Below are 19177 nucleotides of genomic sequence, written 5' to 3'. Positions count from 1 at the left end.
GGCAGCGCTGGCGGGGCCCGCGCCGGCTGCCCCGCCCCGCGCGTTCCTTCGCCCGCCCTAGCGCGCGGCCGTTGGGGGCGCGGCCGGCAGCGGGGCCGCGCGGGAGCCCGGCGGGCGGTGAGGCGAGGCCAGGCCAGGCCCGGCCGGGCGAAGCGAAGCGAGCGCGGCGGCGGCGAGAGCCCGGCGGCGGAAAGGGCGAGGCGCCGCGCAGTCTCCCGCGCCCTCCGGCCTGCCGAGCGACGGGGACGGGTGAGCCGCAGCTACCCGCAGCCGACGGGGCGAGCCGGGGCCTGCGCCCCCCCGGCGGGGCTGCGTCCCGCTCCTGGCCGGCGGCGGCTGCCTGGCAGCCGGGTAGTAAACAAATGGCGGCCCGGCGGGGGCGAGCGCCCGGGGTCGCGGCGGGGCGGGGGCGGCCGGGGCTCGGCGCCGGCTCGGTCGCGGCTCCCCGCTGTCCCTGACAGGTCCCGGCCGGGAGGCGGGGGCGGCGCCGCCGCCCGCAGCCCCCGAAGGAGGCCCCGCGGGGTTTGGCGTGCGTGCTTCGCCGGTGTCCCCTCCTCCCTGGCCGCCCCCCCGGCTCCCGCAGGGCCCGAAGTGCTGACTGTGTGTCGGTGGTAACGTGCCATGTAGGATGGCCGCCGGCCGCCCCGCCCCGGCTCCGGCCCCGCTGCGGCCCTGCGGCTGCCGCCGCCTCTTACCCCGCGGCGCTGCCAGCGTCCTCCGGGGTGTCGCGATAGCGCGTGGGAAGGGCCAGGGCCGGGGTCTGCCTGGTGCTGTAGAGACTGCAGTCGGAGAGACTCCTTCCTGCATGGAAGGAGAGGGGAAGAGAGCAAACAATCCGGAGGTATTGCTGACATCCTTCTCTAATCCCCCGTGTTCGTGTACTTCGAGTAGCTGTGCTCAGATCATGCAAGAGATGGTGGTGTGTCTCTTACCGCCTTTTTTTTTGATGACTATTATTGACGTGCACTGGAACCTTTTTTACCTTATTTCTGAAGGTGAAGAAAGTTGTGTAGCTGTACTTCTGCAGCCCCACAGGTTGGCAATCGGAAGCGTCCGGGGAGGTGACAGCAGCTTGTTGAACGGCACACACGTTGAAACAGTCGTGTGGCCTCACTTCCAAAAGTTCTAGTACTGCTGCTGTCGTTTGCAGCAGGTCTTCTGAATTCTCCAGGGAAAAACTCGTGGGCTGGAGAGACGGCTTGCTTTTGTTCTGTAAAATTGTTCTCGGATTTGGCTGAGGAGCTTTTCATAATCCTTGTTTCCCTTTTGCTGATTACATTGTTAATATGCCAAAATAAGTGTGTGTTAGCATACTAATCCAAAACTGGGCCTGTGCTGCTGTAGCAACGGCATCACCTTGCTTGTGCCAGACTTCAGGCAAGAGGTCTCCCTCTGCTTTGTCTCAAATCAGTGTGTAGCACTTGATGGTTGAGTCCTTTCCCTGGACAGCTGCGGCCTTCTGTTGTGTGATAATGTTGTACACCTTAACTTGTGCTGTGGTCTGGAGGGTTGAGGTTCATGCATCCCTGCTGATGAGGATGTTAGCTGTGCGCATTTATGATCTCCCCCTGTCCCAAAAGTACAAAAATATTATTAAAAGAACTTTGGTTGCTAAGCAAGTTAAATACCTGGAAGACTGAAAAATACACTGGCAACTTTAATCCATCTTCCACTCTATATGCATGTAAATATCCGTACCTAACTTCTCCATAGTGGTCAAGTTTCATCCAGAGAAGAAATAGATTCAAAGGGTGAATTGGGGTTGTATTGAAAGCTGAGACTTTTTGTAGGGTCTCTGTCTCATTCTTTTCCAAAGTTAGATGGTGTTAGAGAACAGGAGAATTCCAGCAGAGTGGACAAAGGCTGTGCAAAAGCAGTGTTTTTACTTTGCTGCTCAAATGTTCGTTCTTTTGCACTAAATTCTTTTACTCAATTAACTTCTTAAATTTGGATTATACTTCCCTTGCCTTGTACTTTGATGTTAAGAGGTCTAATGGGCAAAATAAGTTCTGAGTTTAACTAGCAATATCTGGTTGGAAACTTTCTGGGCAAGATTTCTGTGCATTTTTGGACAACCAAGTTTTTGACTGAGGTCCTAAAGAGTGTCTTGGAGCATATGGCTATTAGTTTTCAAGTGAGCTCCTGTAGCTGCTGTGGATTTCAGCTTTCTAACAAACCTATGCTTTGTATTCAGTCCAACTGAACTAAAAATAGCAAAATTTCCTTCATATTGATAGACCTAGCTCTCTGGTGAGCTCTGTCTCAAATGAGGCAAATGCTGATTGCCTCTGGCAATGACATCCAGTGGGATAGAGATGGGAGCAGGGAATCATTTAGCTAGAGATCACTGTACTGGTGATAATTCTCTTTCAGTTTGCACAATAAGAATAAAGGTAACTCAAGTATTTGTTGGTGAGATGGTTAGATTGTATAAGGAGTAAGTATTCCTGAACAGACCACAAATAATCAAGGAGTTACATTATGGAGGGTTACAGTGAAATCCTATGTAAGCTGTCCTAAGTCTGGGTACTGCCTAGTCTCAGTATTGAACGAAGGAAAAAGACTGAAAAATCTTGTAATATAAACTGGTCTAAAGCAGGCCAGGAGAGTTAAAATCAGAGAGGAGCTAGATTCTGACTTACTTTGCAAGCTACTGGTTTTAATAGTTTCTGAGGTGACACTTGAGGTCTTGTTTTAATTTTACTGTAATCTGTTAATGCTGCTTGAATCTACAATATCCTGCAAACCCTCACAGTCTGTAGAACATCGAATTGAGTAGACTGTGCTGTTGTTTACCAAATGCCAAACATTGATCTAAGCTCTTAATGTGAAATTGTGATGAAAACCTGATAGGTTTAAATTTAAGGCATGAGAACAAAAGGCACGGTGAGGTAAAATTCTAATTGGTGTAGTTACAGCTCTTCATATAAAACTTATGGTAGTGGTGGTTCAGGGTGGTCTTGGTTACATAGGTGCTGGAAGGTGGGTGGTGTTTAGGTTGTTTGTTAAAGTTTAAGCTTTGTATTTGTCTATTTAGAAGCATCTCTAGTAGAAACTGTAGTTTTCCAAAAGTCCCGTGTGACAGAGAAATCTGTCAGTGACAGATTCATTGCAAATAGGATCTTTTTAGGAGTGTGCTTTATTGACATAGCTGTAATGCTCTTACAAAACCTTGTTTTAGCTGAGTCACTATTGTCATCGGCTATGGAATGTGTTTGGATGGGAATGTTCAGCTGGAGTCTGGGGAAAAGGTAATAGCATCAAGCTTGTTGACGTTTGGAAAGGGCAGTTTAAATGATACTAGAGATCAGAAATCGATGACTCACTCTATGTCCTAAAACCCTGCACTTGTAGTGCAGATCTTTGTGTTTTCCAGTTCTCTGTTCAAGTTAAAAATGTATCTAAAGAGCAGGTATAACATGCTCATTATGAGATGTGTTCCCAGCTTCCTGTCATCAGCCATTTGAGATCGGTGAGTTTTTGTTTAGAAAATCCTTTTTTTTAAAACTGGATATTTTTTACTATTTCCATTGGTTTTAAAACCAAGCAGCTTGGAAGAGGAAAAAGCCTAACAGGTGTTGCAAAAAAGTCTTTCATTTGATAAGAAAGTGAAATACCTGAAAATAGAGTAAGTTGTTAATACTGTCTCTGTTCTTGTTCTCCTGTTCTTTTGTTCTACTTTAAATTTTCAAAATATTTTAGGACAAACTCCATCTTTTCTACTTTAGTATTATCTGCTGTGGTATGTGTGTGTGGGGTCTGTTAAATTTTTTTTGTGTACTATCTACTCTTGCTGTACAGTGGTCAGGCCATCATCTACTAGCAAGGGTGTATTTTTAATAGAAAATATAACCTTGTATGTGCTGCGTACATGACATCTGCATTTTGGTCTGGGACCTTGAAGAGAAGTTGTGTTCACGTTCCATTTACTTTAAAGTTGTTTTCTTATTTTGCTATGGGAACTGGTTAAACTTGTGTAGTAAGACCTGAAACAGTATATTAACAAGATTTTTGGCCTGTTTCTATAAATATACAGAGGTCAGGAATTCTGCAGCAGCATGTATGAATTAAAATATTATGTAAGAAGGAGGATTTATTTTTGGTTTATTTTGGGTGGCTGAAAACTACCTACTGTAATATAGAATGCACTATTTCCACCTGATCCTAGTGGAAGGTGTCCCTGCCCATGGCAGGGGGGTTGGAACTAGATGATCTTTAAGGTTCCTTCCAACCCAAACCATTCTGTGATTCTATGATGATTTTCTCCAGTAGCTCTGTTTATGATTTCTGAGAAATGGCTTATTTCCGTGAAGGATTTGTGAGATATTTGGGGATAAGGATATCATTGTTTCTTTGTGTATATCACCTTGGTTCAGTCTCTGTTAAGTTTTAGTGATAATCCATGCGTATGAACACATGGAAGAAGCAGCTTGTTATAGTAAAGAGCTTTTTAATATTAAGCGTCTGCTTAATAAGTTCTCAGGTCCAAAGACTGAAGCTGGACAAATTTTAACTAGACTAAAATGCAGTTTGTGAAAGAATGAAGCTTTTTTTTTTTTTTTATTTTAGTTCTTCAACTGTTGCAATCTTTAATTCAAGTTTGGTTTTTTTCTTCAGTCGTTTCTTGTGGACCAAATGAAAGAATTAAGTGAAGTAGGTCAGAATAATAACTTGGTAATGTCTTCTAGCCTTAAATATAAATAGGTAACCATCTAGTGTGACTAACAGCTAGCAATAAGCAAAAATGACAGAACTTAGGTTGCGCTTGCAAAGTCTGTTAAAAGCTTGTTTATTTTTCTGTAAAACCTTGAAAATATTTCAACATTTGTCGCTCCAGGTGATGTAAGCACACGACCTTTTTAGAGGATTGTCCATACAGAAAGCAGTGTGTACACCTGAAATGAAACCTTAATTCTGATCTCATTTCTTGCAGAGTCTGCAGCAATCGAGGAGTTGCACTGAGTTCAAGTTCAGAAGTGCTTTACACATGAAATCTACTGGCTCTCTAGCTGTTTCTGCCCTCTCACCATCTCAACAGGTAGAGTGCTTTTGTGCCTGAGCCATGCAGCAAGCGTAGCTGTTCCTGTTGTGGTTGTCCTGTGTCAGTGCGTGGCCAAAGGCACATTGAGGCCTTTGGGTTTCTTCTTTGGGGAATGTGTCAAGGAGACAATAATGCATGGCAGATCTGTCACAAAAGTACTCTAAGGAAAAGCTTAGTAATCTTGGTTTCGATTTTTAACACTCATAGAGTTTAATAGTGATAGAAGACAGTGTTCTGTCATTCTATCAGAGTTTCTGTTCTAAAATGGAGCTAAGCCAGACACATGGGGCATCAGTGGAGGGTCCACTTCAGGCAAAGCAGCGTTTTGCTTTGAGTCATTTTCCCCTTGAATTCTATTTTTTTTGTCTGCAATGATTTGAGAGGGAATATCTCACTGAATTCTCTGAATGGGAGGTAGATGGTTTGCCACTAGGGAGAAAGGAACTCCTAAAGTGTTACTCAGCAGAACACAAAATACAGGTCAGCTCCTGTAATAGGATGTTTGGGGCAGGAGTAGACATGGAAAAGCTTTTCTTTATAAGGTTGACATAAAAAAGCTGCACTGCCGTAAAATTCTAATGCTCACTATTTTTGCTGTAGTTAGAAGTTTCTTTTTGTTTTGGTCTGGTTTGTTTTTGAGGTAGATGGATAACTTTAATTTATGCTTCACAAAGCAGTTAGTACGTACTCCTTTGATACTAGATCACCGATAAAACTAGAATAATTCAGGAAGTATGTATCCCCTTGTGTTTTTTTTCTTGCAATAAGAAGTCATGTTTTGAGCCTGACCTTTTTCTGCCTCTTTTGTGTAATACATATAAATTGCTATAGACTGATGATAATGGTAGAAGTAGCATACTACTTGTATAGTAGTTTGGGCTTTAGTAATTGAAGCTCCTTCTCGTGTGTTCAGTGATTAACAAAAACATAATGTAAACTGAATTCTAGTATGTCCAATACGTGCAGTACTACCAGACGGGGAAGATGCTCTCTTTGTTGTGGATGACTTTATGTTTGAGAATGCAGTGAAAACTCGTCTATCCAAACGTTTTGAATATAGTTTTAACTTCTCTGATCTGCCTAGTTGTAACAGAATCCAGGGTTTTCCTGTTGAACTCAGAGGTCGGGGCGGTAATTTGTATCCCATAAGGTTGAGATTTTAAGTGGCATCTGAAAGGATTCTACTTCCTAAAAGTATGTCTGATGTAAACTAGTTTGAAAAAGTATAAGGCTTCACAAGGTTCCTGTCAGGAACTTCTCTTTCAGATGAGAAAAATTGTATAAAAAAGAACAATTGCCTTAGTATATAAGATAGGGCCGCATGTACTAGTTACCTGTGCAACTGCAGCACATACCTTTAAATTTGTCACCTCTTGGTCATGTTATTTCATCTTAATAACTAGCAGTTTGTAATGTTTGATGTTCTTTTGAATTCACCGTTTTAAAGTAGTTGGTATATTAAATAAATTAATGTAGCGTTAGATTAATGTTGCTGTATGTCCCTGTTTCCTGCTTTCCTAATGCTATGGAGAGACATTTAAGCAGGGTTTGAGGTACCTAGCTCCCTAATATGAAGCCAGTGGCTGCAGTAGCTTTGGAGAATGGGGCTAGTTAACCTTAGACTTTGTGGAGTCTTGAGGAGTAGAGTTAGAGCATCCTCAAGCAGAGATGGCAGCTGGTGGTGGAGCTTGCCATTCTCCAGTTGAAACGGTGCCAAAGACATCTTGCTGAACTTTCAGTTCATGTTCATCAGTTATTTGAAAATGGATGAATCAAAAACCACTTCAAACCAACCAACCCAAACAGTGTCGCCCCCAAACCGAAAAAGGGAGCATAACATGCATAACATAGAAAGTTAATGTGGCCATGCTATTGTTGTAGTAGACTGAGGTGTTGGTTTTTAGATGCAGAAATTGTTATACTTTTTGTGCAGGATAGGGATGCCAAGACAAGAAGAGCTTACCTTCTAGAAGACCGCAAAGCTTGTTTAAAGCATTTGATAGTTAGACCTGTTGGTCAAGGTGAATGATAGTTATTCTCCCATGCATGGTAGGATATAGAAAAATAAAATAGCTTGTTCAATAATTTTATATAGTACTGCCAATTCTATTTTGGCAGAATATTCTAAAGCTCTTTTTATACTTCTCTCTAGCTTTTGCCCTATTTTTCCTTACCCTTTTTTTAACCACCGTCACTTAAATCTCTCTCTCACTTAGCCAGAGACCTGGATAAAAGATGAAAGATTCAAAAATGCAGCATTTTCTTCTACAACCTCCAAAACAAAAGGGGATTTTGTAGAATGGTTTGCATATATTTGATTGCTTGTGGGTGGATTTGGATGCTCCTGGAAGTTTAAACCTGTAGGACTCCTTGTGTCTCTCTGTTCGACTTCCTTGAACCAGTAATTTGAGAACCTGTTGGCCTATTTAGTCAAATTTGATAGAGGGAAGAGTTTCAAAGATAGTTGAGCTTTACAGGTTTGGTGAATAAAAGGTGGCTGAGTAATGGAGGGTTCCAATAGCAGTAATAGTTGCTGTGATTTCCTATCTTATTGGCACCAAAGAATTCATGTCGGGGAGAGTAGGTAAGCAGACTTCAGGGTTAATAATACTAAGTACAGGTCCTTACTCTTTGTGGTGTAGAAGAAAGTGAGAGCTGAAGTATTGTGTGGTGACTGAAACCCTTATTATGCTATTTTAATGTTTGTGTTACAACAGCAACTGAAAATCATGTGGCTGTAGCAGCTGGAATTTTAATCCTTTTAATTATGACATTTTCAAAGCATGTTCTGACTGATTTGGTCAGCTGACTGTATAGTATGTACAATAACATCAAGTGATTGCACAGATTCTGAGAGCAGTGGTCACCTCACTGGAACGGGATGTATTTTTAGGTTTCTCTGCTAGTAACAGTCAAGTGTGTGTACGGAAGCATCTCATATGAACTGCAGCTAGTTGCTGACACTACACTATCAGAAAAGGACAGCTGTTTGTTCTTGCTGTAGTCATTGATCTGACACTTCTCACCAAATTGTGGCAAGGAACACAGTGGAGTATAGACACTGTAAATATTATTGATACATGTTTTAATGACAGGTAAGTTTTTTTCAGGTCAGCAATGACACTTTGCTAGCCCTTTCAATTTTCTGTATCAGAGGAAATGAAAGCACTTTCTTACCTCCAGCAAGGATTTTCTTTACCCTTTACCCAACAGTTTTTCTTTACAAGGCAGTGTTTGGGAAGAGGGTGGTTTTTGTTCTCTGTGTAGTACCAGTGATACATAGATTTTGGTTCTTCTGAGGAAAATGATTCATATGTGGATGGCTCTCAATGAATCAAAGAGGTGCTAAGTTCTGTGGTTCACAAAGTTAGCTTACAAAATGGAGTGAGTCATGACCATTTGTTGATTAATGAATGTGCTAATTCTGGAGGTCTTGTCCATTTATTTCACCAGTTTGAGTCATTTGGGTTTTTGCCTTTGGACTTAATTTGCAATTTGATAATTGAATTCTATCAAAAGCCTTAACTAGTTTAAGCAGTCCAGAATTCATGACTGTCCCAAAACAGCTGTTGAGTTTGAAGCCCAGGTATTAAAATTAAAAATGCATAAAAGCACATTTAATATATATATAAAAAGGACTTTGTAGTAAGCTATAAATAAAATGTGACATTCTGATTAAATTGAAGTTCTGCAGCAGGTGCTGTGATGTTAAGGCTTGTAAGCAGGACACAGAATTTTAATGAGTGTTCTGCTGATGGTCTAAATGATGTCCAAAGAGATTTTAAATTATATATTTAGTTAAGGAGCCAAAGGATTTGTATTTTAAAAGAAATGGCAGCTAATACCAAACTTCTTAGTGACCGATAAAATTCTTATTTACAGAAACTGAGAGAACAGGTTACTTCAGCTATTTAATTGATTGCATGTGTAACTGCTGCTTTATAAAAACAGTTGCAAGCATCTGTTCAAGAACTAAATTAGCATCTACCTGTTGGTAAAGCATGGTATTTTAGTGTCTGTTCTGGCTTTCTTAGACTGTCTGTTAGTGATATTTGATGTTTTCACCAGGTTTTGTTTTGTCTCCTCCTTACACGCTTGAAAATTTCATTTGCTTCTATGAAATTATTAAGTTTTGATGAATATTATCTTATGTGTGAAAGGAGTCCAGGAGCCTGAGGAAAGCCAGTTACCATCATGCAACTCAGGTTTCACAATCTGACTTGTAAAGACCAAGATAGTGTGTTAGGGAGGAGGATGTTTTAATGTCTTAATAGAATGTTCTCCTGTGTAAGCTCACATAGGCTATTTAAAGATAGTATTTAATGATGGTTGACTAATTTAGGGTATGTCTGCACAAATGGTGCAGGCAAACATGAGCAGAGTTTGACCGTGTTCTGAGGTGTTTGCATGTGAGCCAGCTTTGGCCTAGAAGCAGTAGAACAGTGCTGGCAGAGCAGTGTGCGCTAGCTCACACGCTGGCCTTCTGCTCCAGAAGTGGCTCGCTTCTGGCCGTCTTCAAGTGAGCAGGGTGCACAGCTTTCTGCAAAGTAGGTAAACCATGTGGTTTTTTTTTTAAAAAAAAATATTTTAAAACATAATTATGGGTAACTGATTAAATTAAGCCTTACTGCTAGCAGACTGCTTGTTTTATGGGAGCGGGACTGTGTTTAGATACATGAAGCAAGGGCTGAGCTCTGTGAGGGCTCTTGCATTATAAACTAGCAATTTTCTCTTTCAGGGCTGTTTCCATTTTGTGTTAAGCGCTTTAAAATATACACATAACCTGAGAACTCCCTTTTGATCTCTGCTCACTTGTTGACTTGAGGAGAACTAGAGTTCATTCGGTTTCAGTCGTGATGCAAAACTGAAATTTCTTTGGCCTAGCAACAGGTAGGCTGCCATATTTGGCAGGAATTACTTAGGTCTTTGCTGGAAGAACTAAAAATAGAGAAGTCAAATAGTTTACTCTTGTTCATTCTTTACTGAACATGTTTCAGCTCTTTGCAGTAGATGCTATCTGACTTAATATGCGAGTTTGTTGTGGTTTAAACCCAGCTGGCAGCCAAACACCATGCAGTTGCTAGCTCACCCTTCCCCAGCTGGGGGGGTGGGGGAGTGAATTGGAGGGGTAAAGGTAAGAAGACTCATAGGTTGAGATAAAAACAATTTAATAATTGAAATAAAATAAAATTAAAATAATAATGAAAGTAATAATAGAATATACAAATGAGTGATGCACAGTGCTATTGCTCACCACCTGATGACTGATGCTCAGCCTGTTCCTGGCTAGCGATCCCAGAGAAGAGAAACTGTGAAACCACAATCCCAGAAGAGGAGAGTGAGCGTCCCCGCCAACCCTCATCTATATGATATGGAATATTTCATTTGGGTCTGTTGCTCAGGCTGTGCTCCCTCCCAGCTTCTTGTGCACCTGCACATGGACAGGACATGGGAAGTTGGAAGGTCCTTGATCTCTTAGCAACAACTGAAAACATCAGTGTATTATCAACATTCTTATCCCAAATCCCATACTAAATCCAAAACACAGCACTATTCTAGCTACTAAGAAGAAAAAATAGCTCTACCCCAGCCGAAACCAGGACAAAGTTAAAGCAAGTTGTGTGCCAGAAAGGTTTGCTGAAATCTTTAGCAAGTCAGTCACTGAGTTCAGTGACTGATGCACTTGACAGTTTATTTGAAACTTACTTGTTACTCAGTATATAAATACTAAGGTATGGTGGGGAAAATTCAGCTGTGTTTTGCCTGCTAAGTGTAGCACATATGCTTCTTTGTTAGAAGTGTTCAGGAGAGTGGGTGGCTAAAATATTTGAGTTATCCAAATTACGACGGATGGGGGGATGAGGATTGATTGCTACTTAAAGTTGGCATGAATTTCAAAGCATTAAAAGAATACAAGTGAGTGAAGTGTCACATAGATTTCTATTTAAATACTTTAAATAAAGTGGAGTGTCTAAAAGACAGTTTTGTTTCCTCTTACCTTCAGTTTGAACAAAAGGAATAATACTAAGCAGTTTTATTTTTACAGTTTAGAGTATTTTTAATTTAAGAAGTTTTAATGCATTAAAACTGAAGTGTTTAACCTGAAGACAATGCATGAGGGCAGTTGTTAGCCAGAATAAGATAAGGGACCATTTTTATTAATCTTCAATTCTATAAACATTTTATTTTCCAAGAAAATTGTGGGAGGATGGGGAGTGAGGAAAAGATGTAACTGAGCAGTGTATTTTTGGGACAGTATTTTGAGATTTGGCTCTGTGCAAGTCATTCCCTAATATCTCTGAACTGTAATCCTAATGGTATCACTTACGAGAGGGAGTTTGTTAGAGCATAGGGGAGAGTTTGGTCACTTGTGTGGGCCTGCATTCCAGCTACTGAGCAGTTCCAGAGCTTCTTGAAGTATGGTACAAAGATGCAAAGTCTACTTTTTTTTTTTTCCTTCATACCACAACAAAGAATCGATTTCTTTTGTTTGTGTCAATATGTTATAATAGATTATGCAATAAATTTTATTTGGATTTTTAGCGCTGTTTGGCCTCATTACGTAAAGTTGTTGTGTTACCCTTACACTTTGAACTGCTGGTATTGTAATCAGGATGGCCATAGGATGCATTAAAAAAATTACCTCTTGTGGACTGAACTGGAGGTATAGATAGGACTATGTTGCGTAGTAAAGTTTTATGTAAAAGTTTTCAATGAAATAAAAGGACTTAATGTGTAGTATAATTGCTACCCTTGTGCAACAACTACTAATAAAAATAAGGGAGGAGCTATACGCTATAGGTGAAGAAAAAAAGAGTGAAGAGCTGTTGTAAAGGACTGCTGTCTGTCAGAAGCATGGAGAGGAGCAAATGGGATACGACAGGGGATTGAGATGTACACTGAGGGCTGCAGATTGCCTTAAACAGATCTGCATGAAGAAGATGTCAGAAGCTTAGGTGTGGTACCAAGCAGCCCAGGGAATAGGTTGCTTGGAGAACTGGAGATGAGGATGAATCTGGCTTCCTTTATTCATCTCCTTACTCTGTAGAGTTGTATGGTTTATGATTTTAGGTAGTAGGCCATAGTCAGCAATCATGCTTTGTTTTTCATTGAGTCATCTATTTGTAATGGGCAGGGGAAAAATGCTGTTCCAGAGGAAAGCATTATACAACATTTGTACCTAAGTTGCATATATTATACCTGATGAATGAATGCATAGACTGTGTCTTGAACCCCGATACAAATGTCCATCTTTAATTTTCAGGTGAACTTTTAAACACCATTTCTTTGTGATAAAATTTCATATACTTGTTCTCTTAAAAAGGCTACTGATCAGTTCACATTGTGTTAACATATATCTCTCTGTACACACAGAGGATGCAAAACTGCAAGTAATAGTAAATGTTAACAATATTGAGTTAATGTTTCCTGCTTTTGTCTCCTTTCTCTTCACTCAGAATTGGATTTACAGTCATGGAGGAACATCAACAACATTTACACTGTGTGAACTGTGTCAGCCGTCGTTGTATGACCAGACCAGAGCCTGGCATTTCCTGTGATTTGATTGGCTGCCCGCTGGTTTGTGGAGCAGTTTTTCACTCATGTAAAGCTGAGGAACATCGCATGTTATGTCCACTTGAAAGAGTGCCTTGTTTGAATAGTGGCTTTGGATGCCCCTTCATAGTAGCCCGAAATAAAATTGCTGATCATCTAGAAGTTTGTCCTGCAAGTGTGGTATGTTGCACCATGGAGTGGAATAGATGGCCAGTCAGTTACGCAGACCGAAAATCTTACGAAAATCTGAGTAAAGATGTTGATGAAGTGGAGCAGCTAGATATGGCTTTAGCCCTTCAAGACCAACGCATGTTATTAGAATCACTTAAAGTAGCAACTATGATGTCAAAAGCAGGTGATCAAATACCAGAATCCAGAGAGCAAGCCTCTGTCAAATCAAGTGCCCCAGATACAGTGCATTCAAATGGTTTGATGCCTGTAGATGAAGAGTCCTATGGTGCACTTTATCAAGCTACTGTAGAAACAACGAGGAGTTTAGCTGCTGCTCTGGATATCCTGAACACTGCTACAAGGGACATTAATATGTTAAGTTCAAGGCTCTGCATTTCACCGCATGAAATGAAAGAAGATACTGAGACTAAAGAACAAGCTTCCAACGGCATTATTCAGGATAAAAAGTCTGACCATGAATATCCAGATGAAGATAACGTAGGAGCGGTTGGGGGCATTAACTTTGATAGCCTGAGTCAAAATTCACAAATGGAGCAAAATGGTTCTAGTGATATTTGTTATGATGTAATGCAAAAACATGACTTAAATCTAAACCTCAGTAACTCCTCCCTTCTGTGTAATGGGTTTCATGTAGAGAATGAATGTTCAAAGGTGTTGGACCAGAATGAAGATCTTGGTGTATCTAATTCAAAACCATCCAGTGTAGCAAATGGTGAATGTACTGCATCTCACGATGATGAAACATTACAGTCTTGCAGCTCCTTCCCTGTAACAGCACAACTTAAAGAAGTAATATCAGCTGATCACTTAGTTAATGGCAACATTACTCATGTACTACTTCCCCATAATGCTAATGAAGAAGAAATGTTAGAGAGACAAGTGGAGCAAGAAAGATTGAGAAACGTAGATGCATTTTCACTTTTACGGCATCGATCATACAAATTCCTTGTTAACCACTATTGGTCTACACCAAAAGAAGACAAAGCTGTTGATACATCAGATTTGGAAGTAACAGAAGATCCTATGGGTCTTCAGGGGATTGATCTAATCACTGCAGCTCTGCTGTTTTGCCTAGGAGATTCTCCTGGAGGTAGGGGGATATCGGAAAGTCGCGCTGTCGATGTGTATCACGTTGACTTTGGGACCCAAACGTTTTCTCTCCCATCTGCTATATTGGCCACAAATACAATGGTGGGGGAAATAGCTTCAGCTTCTGCGTGTGATCATGCCAACCCACAGCTCTCAAATCCAAGTCCATTCCAGACCCTTGGACTGGATTTGGTATTGGAATATGTGGCTAGATACCAAACAAAACAGCGTTCAATGTTTACATTTGTTTGTGGACAGTTGTTTAGGAGGAATGAATTTTCATCGCATTTTAAGAATGTGCATGGTGACATTCATGCTGGCCTTAATGGCTGGATGGAGCAGAGGTGTCCTTTGGCATATTATGGGTGTACATATTCTCAACGAAGGTTTTGTCCTTCAACACAAGGGGCAAAAATTATTCATGACCGCCACTTACGGTCATTTGGAGTTCAGCCTTGTATATCCACAGTGTTAGTAGAACCAGCAAAAAGCTGCTTAATTGGACTACACAATGACCATCTGAGTAGTCTACCTTTTGAGGTTCTGCAGCACATTGCTAGTTTTCTAGATGGCTTTAGTTTATGTCAGCTTTCAAGAGTGTCACGTTTAATGAGAGACGTGTGTGGGAGCTTGCTTCAAGCACGTGGAATGGTGATACTGCTTTGGGAGAAGAGAAAGTACCCAGATGGAAGTTCTTCTTGGCAGATAAAAGAAAAGGTAAGTTATTTTTTATTTTGAAGGTGAAAGGGCAAGTATTAAATTGGTCATGTCTCTGCTTTTTCCCTTAATGTTTTCCCTGATCACTATCGTTACTACTGGTTTTTGATGTAATGTCCCTTCAAGAAACAGGTTGTTGTATAGAACAACAATTAGTGAAAATAGCTAGCAGGTTGGTTCAGTCTTCTCTGCACTTGAAGAAGTAGAAGTACTTCCTGTCTAGTTTTTACTGGATGTAAATAAATTAACCTCTGTTCTTCCCAAGATTTTAAAATACTGGATGATTGCTTCGTGATTTTCTTTAATGTCAATATTCTATGAAAGTGGGAAACTTGCCTATGAAATTTGCTTTTCTTGCCTTTATCCTGTTTACAGCAGTTTTAATTTTTGCTAACCTATTGAGACTCTATCCATTGCCATGATATTGAGTGCCATAAGTATGTAAATAATTCTTAAAACCTTTGAGTGACCTTCGTATAGTACAGTTTTCACCATTTCCCACCAGCCCCCCCCAGAACTGCAGAGTATCTGCACCAGTCATTTGGAATTGCAGAAGTTGATAATTTCAGAAGTGGATTGTTGTGACTGGTCATGCAATACTTTGTCATTTAACTTCTGATTGCATCTACTTTGTAGATGCAAAAAATATTGCCTGTCCTTCTTCCCAGTGTTCAGAGTTGACTTGGAATCTGAATCGGCCTGGGACTGACTATAAACAATTTTGTCATGTTGATTTTTAGTGTGATTTATAGTAGATGCAAAACATTGCCTGAAAGTATTATAGCACAAACATTTAATTTTCTGCTCTGAGTTCAGGTATGTTAAAACATTTTGAGCCTAAGTGCAACTTATTTTCTAGGTTTGGCGCTTCAGTACAGCCTTCTGTACTGTGAATGAGTGGAAGTTTGCTGACATCGTAAGCATGGCTGACCACTTGAAGAAATGTAGCTATAATGCTGTAGAGAGAAGAGAGGAGGCTGTTCCGCTGCCATGTATGTGTGTAACACGAGAACTCACTAAAGAAGGACGTTCACTGCGCTCTGTTTTGAAACCAGTACTTTAAGTATTGCAACCACTCCAATTGCACATACACTCAAGCACCTGATATAACCTCGGTAATATTACGTGACACTTTATTAATGTACTAAAGATACTTTCTAGCTAAATCTACTCTTGTCACTGTGTATATAAGGTTTGAAGTGACATTTATTTTTTATAATACTGTTTAGCTGGAAAGTAATGAAAGTTGCCTTAACGTTTGAAAAATTCAGAACTTGCTGGACAGGGTAGTTTTATCTAACTTATATAATTTAAGAACAAAATCCTAAGGTGTGTTTTCTGATTCACTGGTGCCCATGTTGCTGTTGACTGATAACATTTCAAAAATGGCCTCTAAATGGTATGTACATTTAGATACGAAACACTGAATTGTAGTGAGACAAAATCCCGACCAATGCACTTTCTGTATTTGGTCTACTTTTTTTTAACAAAATTATAATCCAAATATTTGAAAGATAAGGAAGAATTCAAAACTTCATAGTAGACATCTCAAACACAGCTTTTAAGCACATCTTTTCTCATGAAATCAGTGTTCTAGTGCTCTTCCTAGTTAACAGGTGGTCTAGGATCAGCTTTTTTTAAAAAATTTTTTTAGGAATGATCTAAGCAAACTCAGATTTACAGCAGCTTAGTTTTTAGTACAACTTTCTTTTGACATGTCAACAATTATTATTTTTCTTCTGAACTATTAACAGTTATTTCACTTCTGGGAGCAAAACTTTTAGAGCTAAAAACATGGAATACTAGTTTTTACTCTCGCACCTACAATGACATCGATATAAAATGTTTAAAATGTTTTTCCTTGTCCTGCAGTTGGCTGAGGGTTAAATTGCTTGAGCAGTCAGAAATTCAAAGTATGTGATGAACAGTTATGAATTTATAATTCAGCTAATGAAAGGGCTTTACTTGTTCTATGGTATTCTGAAATGTATTGTCTCCTTTTCTGTTAATTTGTCTATGAAAATGCTGCTTTGTTGAGGAGCATTTTAAATTACTGGTATGTATAGCAAATGTATCATCTTCATAAGATGAGACATGATTTGTTTATTGCATAAGGCATATCAGAAGGGTATGTTCAACCACATCAGTTAAATGAAAAACTCCAGTTTGCTTCCAGTCTTCCATAATAAAAGATCTTACAAAGCATTTGTGATCAGAGAATACATGCTGTGAAAAATGGCCTGGTATAGCAAAACTGTAATAACTTGAGCTGACTTTCCAACTTGTTTGTATTAATGTTAGTGTCTCTAGCCTGTTGCACTTAGCAACTGTGCCACAAAGCTAAAACAGAAACAGACCAGAGCTTGGAACAAAGAAATACAGTATGTATTTCCATTATAGGAAAAAATAAGAGATTAGTAAGGAGGAGATGTTTACAAAAATGGCTAAATTTATTACTCCTATTTTCTGTGCTGGGCCGTTGTTTATGGCTAGTCTGGCTGCAGTTCACAACTTTGGTATCTGTGCATTTCTCATTCTGGGTCTAGTCCAGGTAAACATTCACTGCCTTTTTCTATCCAGAGTGCTACAGGTGCCCAGAAAAAATTAAATCTAGTTCTTCAGTGCCATGAGTTGAAATTACAAGAGCTCAAACAGAAGTTCTGCCTGGATCTTCAAACAACATGTTCTTTTTCCACACTGTCTTTTTTTGTTTGGAGAGAGGAAAGGAGTAAACCCTCTACAGAAGTTAGCAATATTTGCAGTAATCCTTAGCTGTTACCACAGTTATCCGGAAAGGAGAATCTAGATTCGTGTACAAACCTGACTATACCAACAGGGTTTTCAGTAGGGATTTTAAGCACAGCCCCCTCCAGCCCCTGTTCTCTGAGTGCATTGAAATGCTTATTACCCCCAAATTCTTCAGTACAAGGCAGGAGACAGACTTTCATCAGTTCTTGTCTTTTGGCTCTAATGGCTCCTTACTGCAGCTCTCCAGTGTCTAAAAGTAGTGTGACTGGAAGGATCCTGAATATTGAGGAGTTTATGCTTGCGTTTATGGCTACATCTACTTTAAAACATCTGTCTTGGGTTACTGGTATTTTTTAGTCAGCAATGTGGTGGTTTTGGTACTTGGCGTTCTTTGTAACTACCCAGAACCCTCATAAGTATGTTAGGCAGGCGTGTGTCTCAGTCACTTAGGAAAAGAGGGTGTTCAGTTAGAGGAGCTGGGGTTGGTAGAATCTCACTGTAGCGCAGTGCAGATGTACATCTAAAGAATCTTCAGTTGCTGATCTATTAAAATGAACTTTTTAAGTACTCTGTGTTCTTCTTAAGAAATAACACTATTTCTCAATACATGCACTTTTGTTTTCAAATGTAGATACAGGCTTTTTTGTTTAATTAGTTTATTTTTTATGAGAATCCAGAGCTATTAAAATATCAATATTGTAAACAAAATCTGCCTTGTAAACTGCTCCAAATGCAGGAATACAATATCGTTAGGATAAAAACTTTTTTTTACGCTGCTATGCAGTTTGTAAAAAATCTCTGGTGTATAGTCAGTCTATCAAAATGTGGCTTGTTCACATTTGCCCTTGAATTTTAAAAATGTCACATCCCTTTCCTGGTACATCTCCCTTACAGCATATATAGACAGCTGTTCCAGTCTTTCTTTTACTTGATACCACATTGCTACTTTGTTTAAAATATTATGTTTTCAATTATTATGCAATATTTTTTTGCAATGTCTGTTGAAATCCTAATAAAACTTTTGGAGTTTCTCTTTTAGTATGATTGTACTCTTTTTAAAGCTTGTCACCAGCCTTCCGGTCTTCAAACATGGTGCTCAATGTCGGCCTGTAGGATTTCAGTAAGTACTGAAAAAAATCAAGTTACATAAAGGAGTCTATTTACAAACATTTAAACATTGCATAATTTGGAAGTGATTAATGTGTATTCATATTCACTTCAGTATGAAGATTGGCTGTTCCTTTTTAGTCTATACACCCATTTCTGTTGCTTTGGTCTGTTACGCAGCATAGATTTCTTTCCACATAGATTTAACTGTGTAAGAGTGAAGACTCATATTGTACCTTGTAGGTTTGTTTTAACTGGTTTTTTTCTGAATAATAAATTGGAAATATTATCTGGTCAGTATGACACACACTTCACTGGTTTGTGAAGAACATTTTCAGTGTATTGTCTCATGAGTAAAGTTTGCTGTAGAAAGTTGTTGATTAAAATGGCATGGAAGCAAAAATTTAGGGTGGTTTTTAGATAATAGTTGTAGTTCAGACTGTTTGTGGAATGGCAAAGCATAGAACTTCGTAATAGAAGACTGCCCAGAAATTGACCTTTTGCCCTATTTGCTAATGTGAGTACGCTAGTAGTCTTTACAAATAAAAATGTACCTATACTACATAAATCTTATAATAAATTAATCTAAACTGTGACAAGTAACATGGTGTGACTCATGGTTTAATTTCAGCCACTACAGACTTGTGGCTATTTTACTTTTTGGACAGGCCACATTAGCCTTTTGTTTTTCTCTCTCCATAAGTGGATTAGATATTCTGCTGTGTAAGG

General features: G+C 39.8%; 1 protein-coding gene across 4 annotated transcripts; it reads left to right on the top strand.

Annotated features, from left to right (window-relative positions):
• The first annotated feature begins 89 nt into the window (after positions 1 to 89).
• On the top strand, positions 90 to 18379 carry FBXO30 (F-box protein 30). 4 transcript variants are annotated; one of them, XM_074818688.1, is made up of 4 exons: positions 90 to 249; positions 4934 to 5038; positions 12499 to 14593; positions 15453 to 18379. In XM_074818688.1, the coding sequence occupies exons 3-4, from the start codon at positions 12515 to 12517 to the stop codon at positions 15654 to 15656; spliced, it is 2283 nt and encodes a 760-aa protein (XP_074674789.1). In that variant the 5' UTR covers positions 90 to 249; positions 4934 to 5038; positions 12499 to 12514; the 3' UTR covers positions 15657 to 18379. The 4 variants fall into 4 exon arrangements, with proteins under 4 accessions (XP_074674789.1, XP_074674792.1, XP_074674791.1 ...); XM_074818690.1 differs by lacking the exon at positions 90 to 249 and adding an exon at positions 548 to 841; XM_074818689.1 differs by lacking the exon at positions 90 to 249 and adding an exon at positions 862 to 3472.
• The last annotated feature ends 798 nt before the right edge of the window (positions 18380 to 19177 follow it).

Source organism: Strix aluco, chromosome 3 (assembly GCF_031877795.1).
Source record: "Strix aluco isolate bStrAlu1 chromosome 3, bStrAlu1.hap1, whole genome shotgun sequence".
Taxonomy (NCBI): domain Eukaryota; kingdom Metazoa; phylum Chordata; class Aves; order Strigiformes; family Strigidae; genus Strix; species Strix aluco.
Note: the sequence above shows the minus strand (reverse complement) of the source record. Positions and strands in the feature narration are given on the sequence as shown.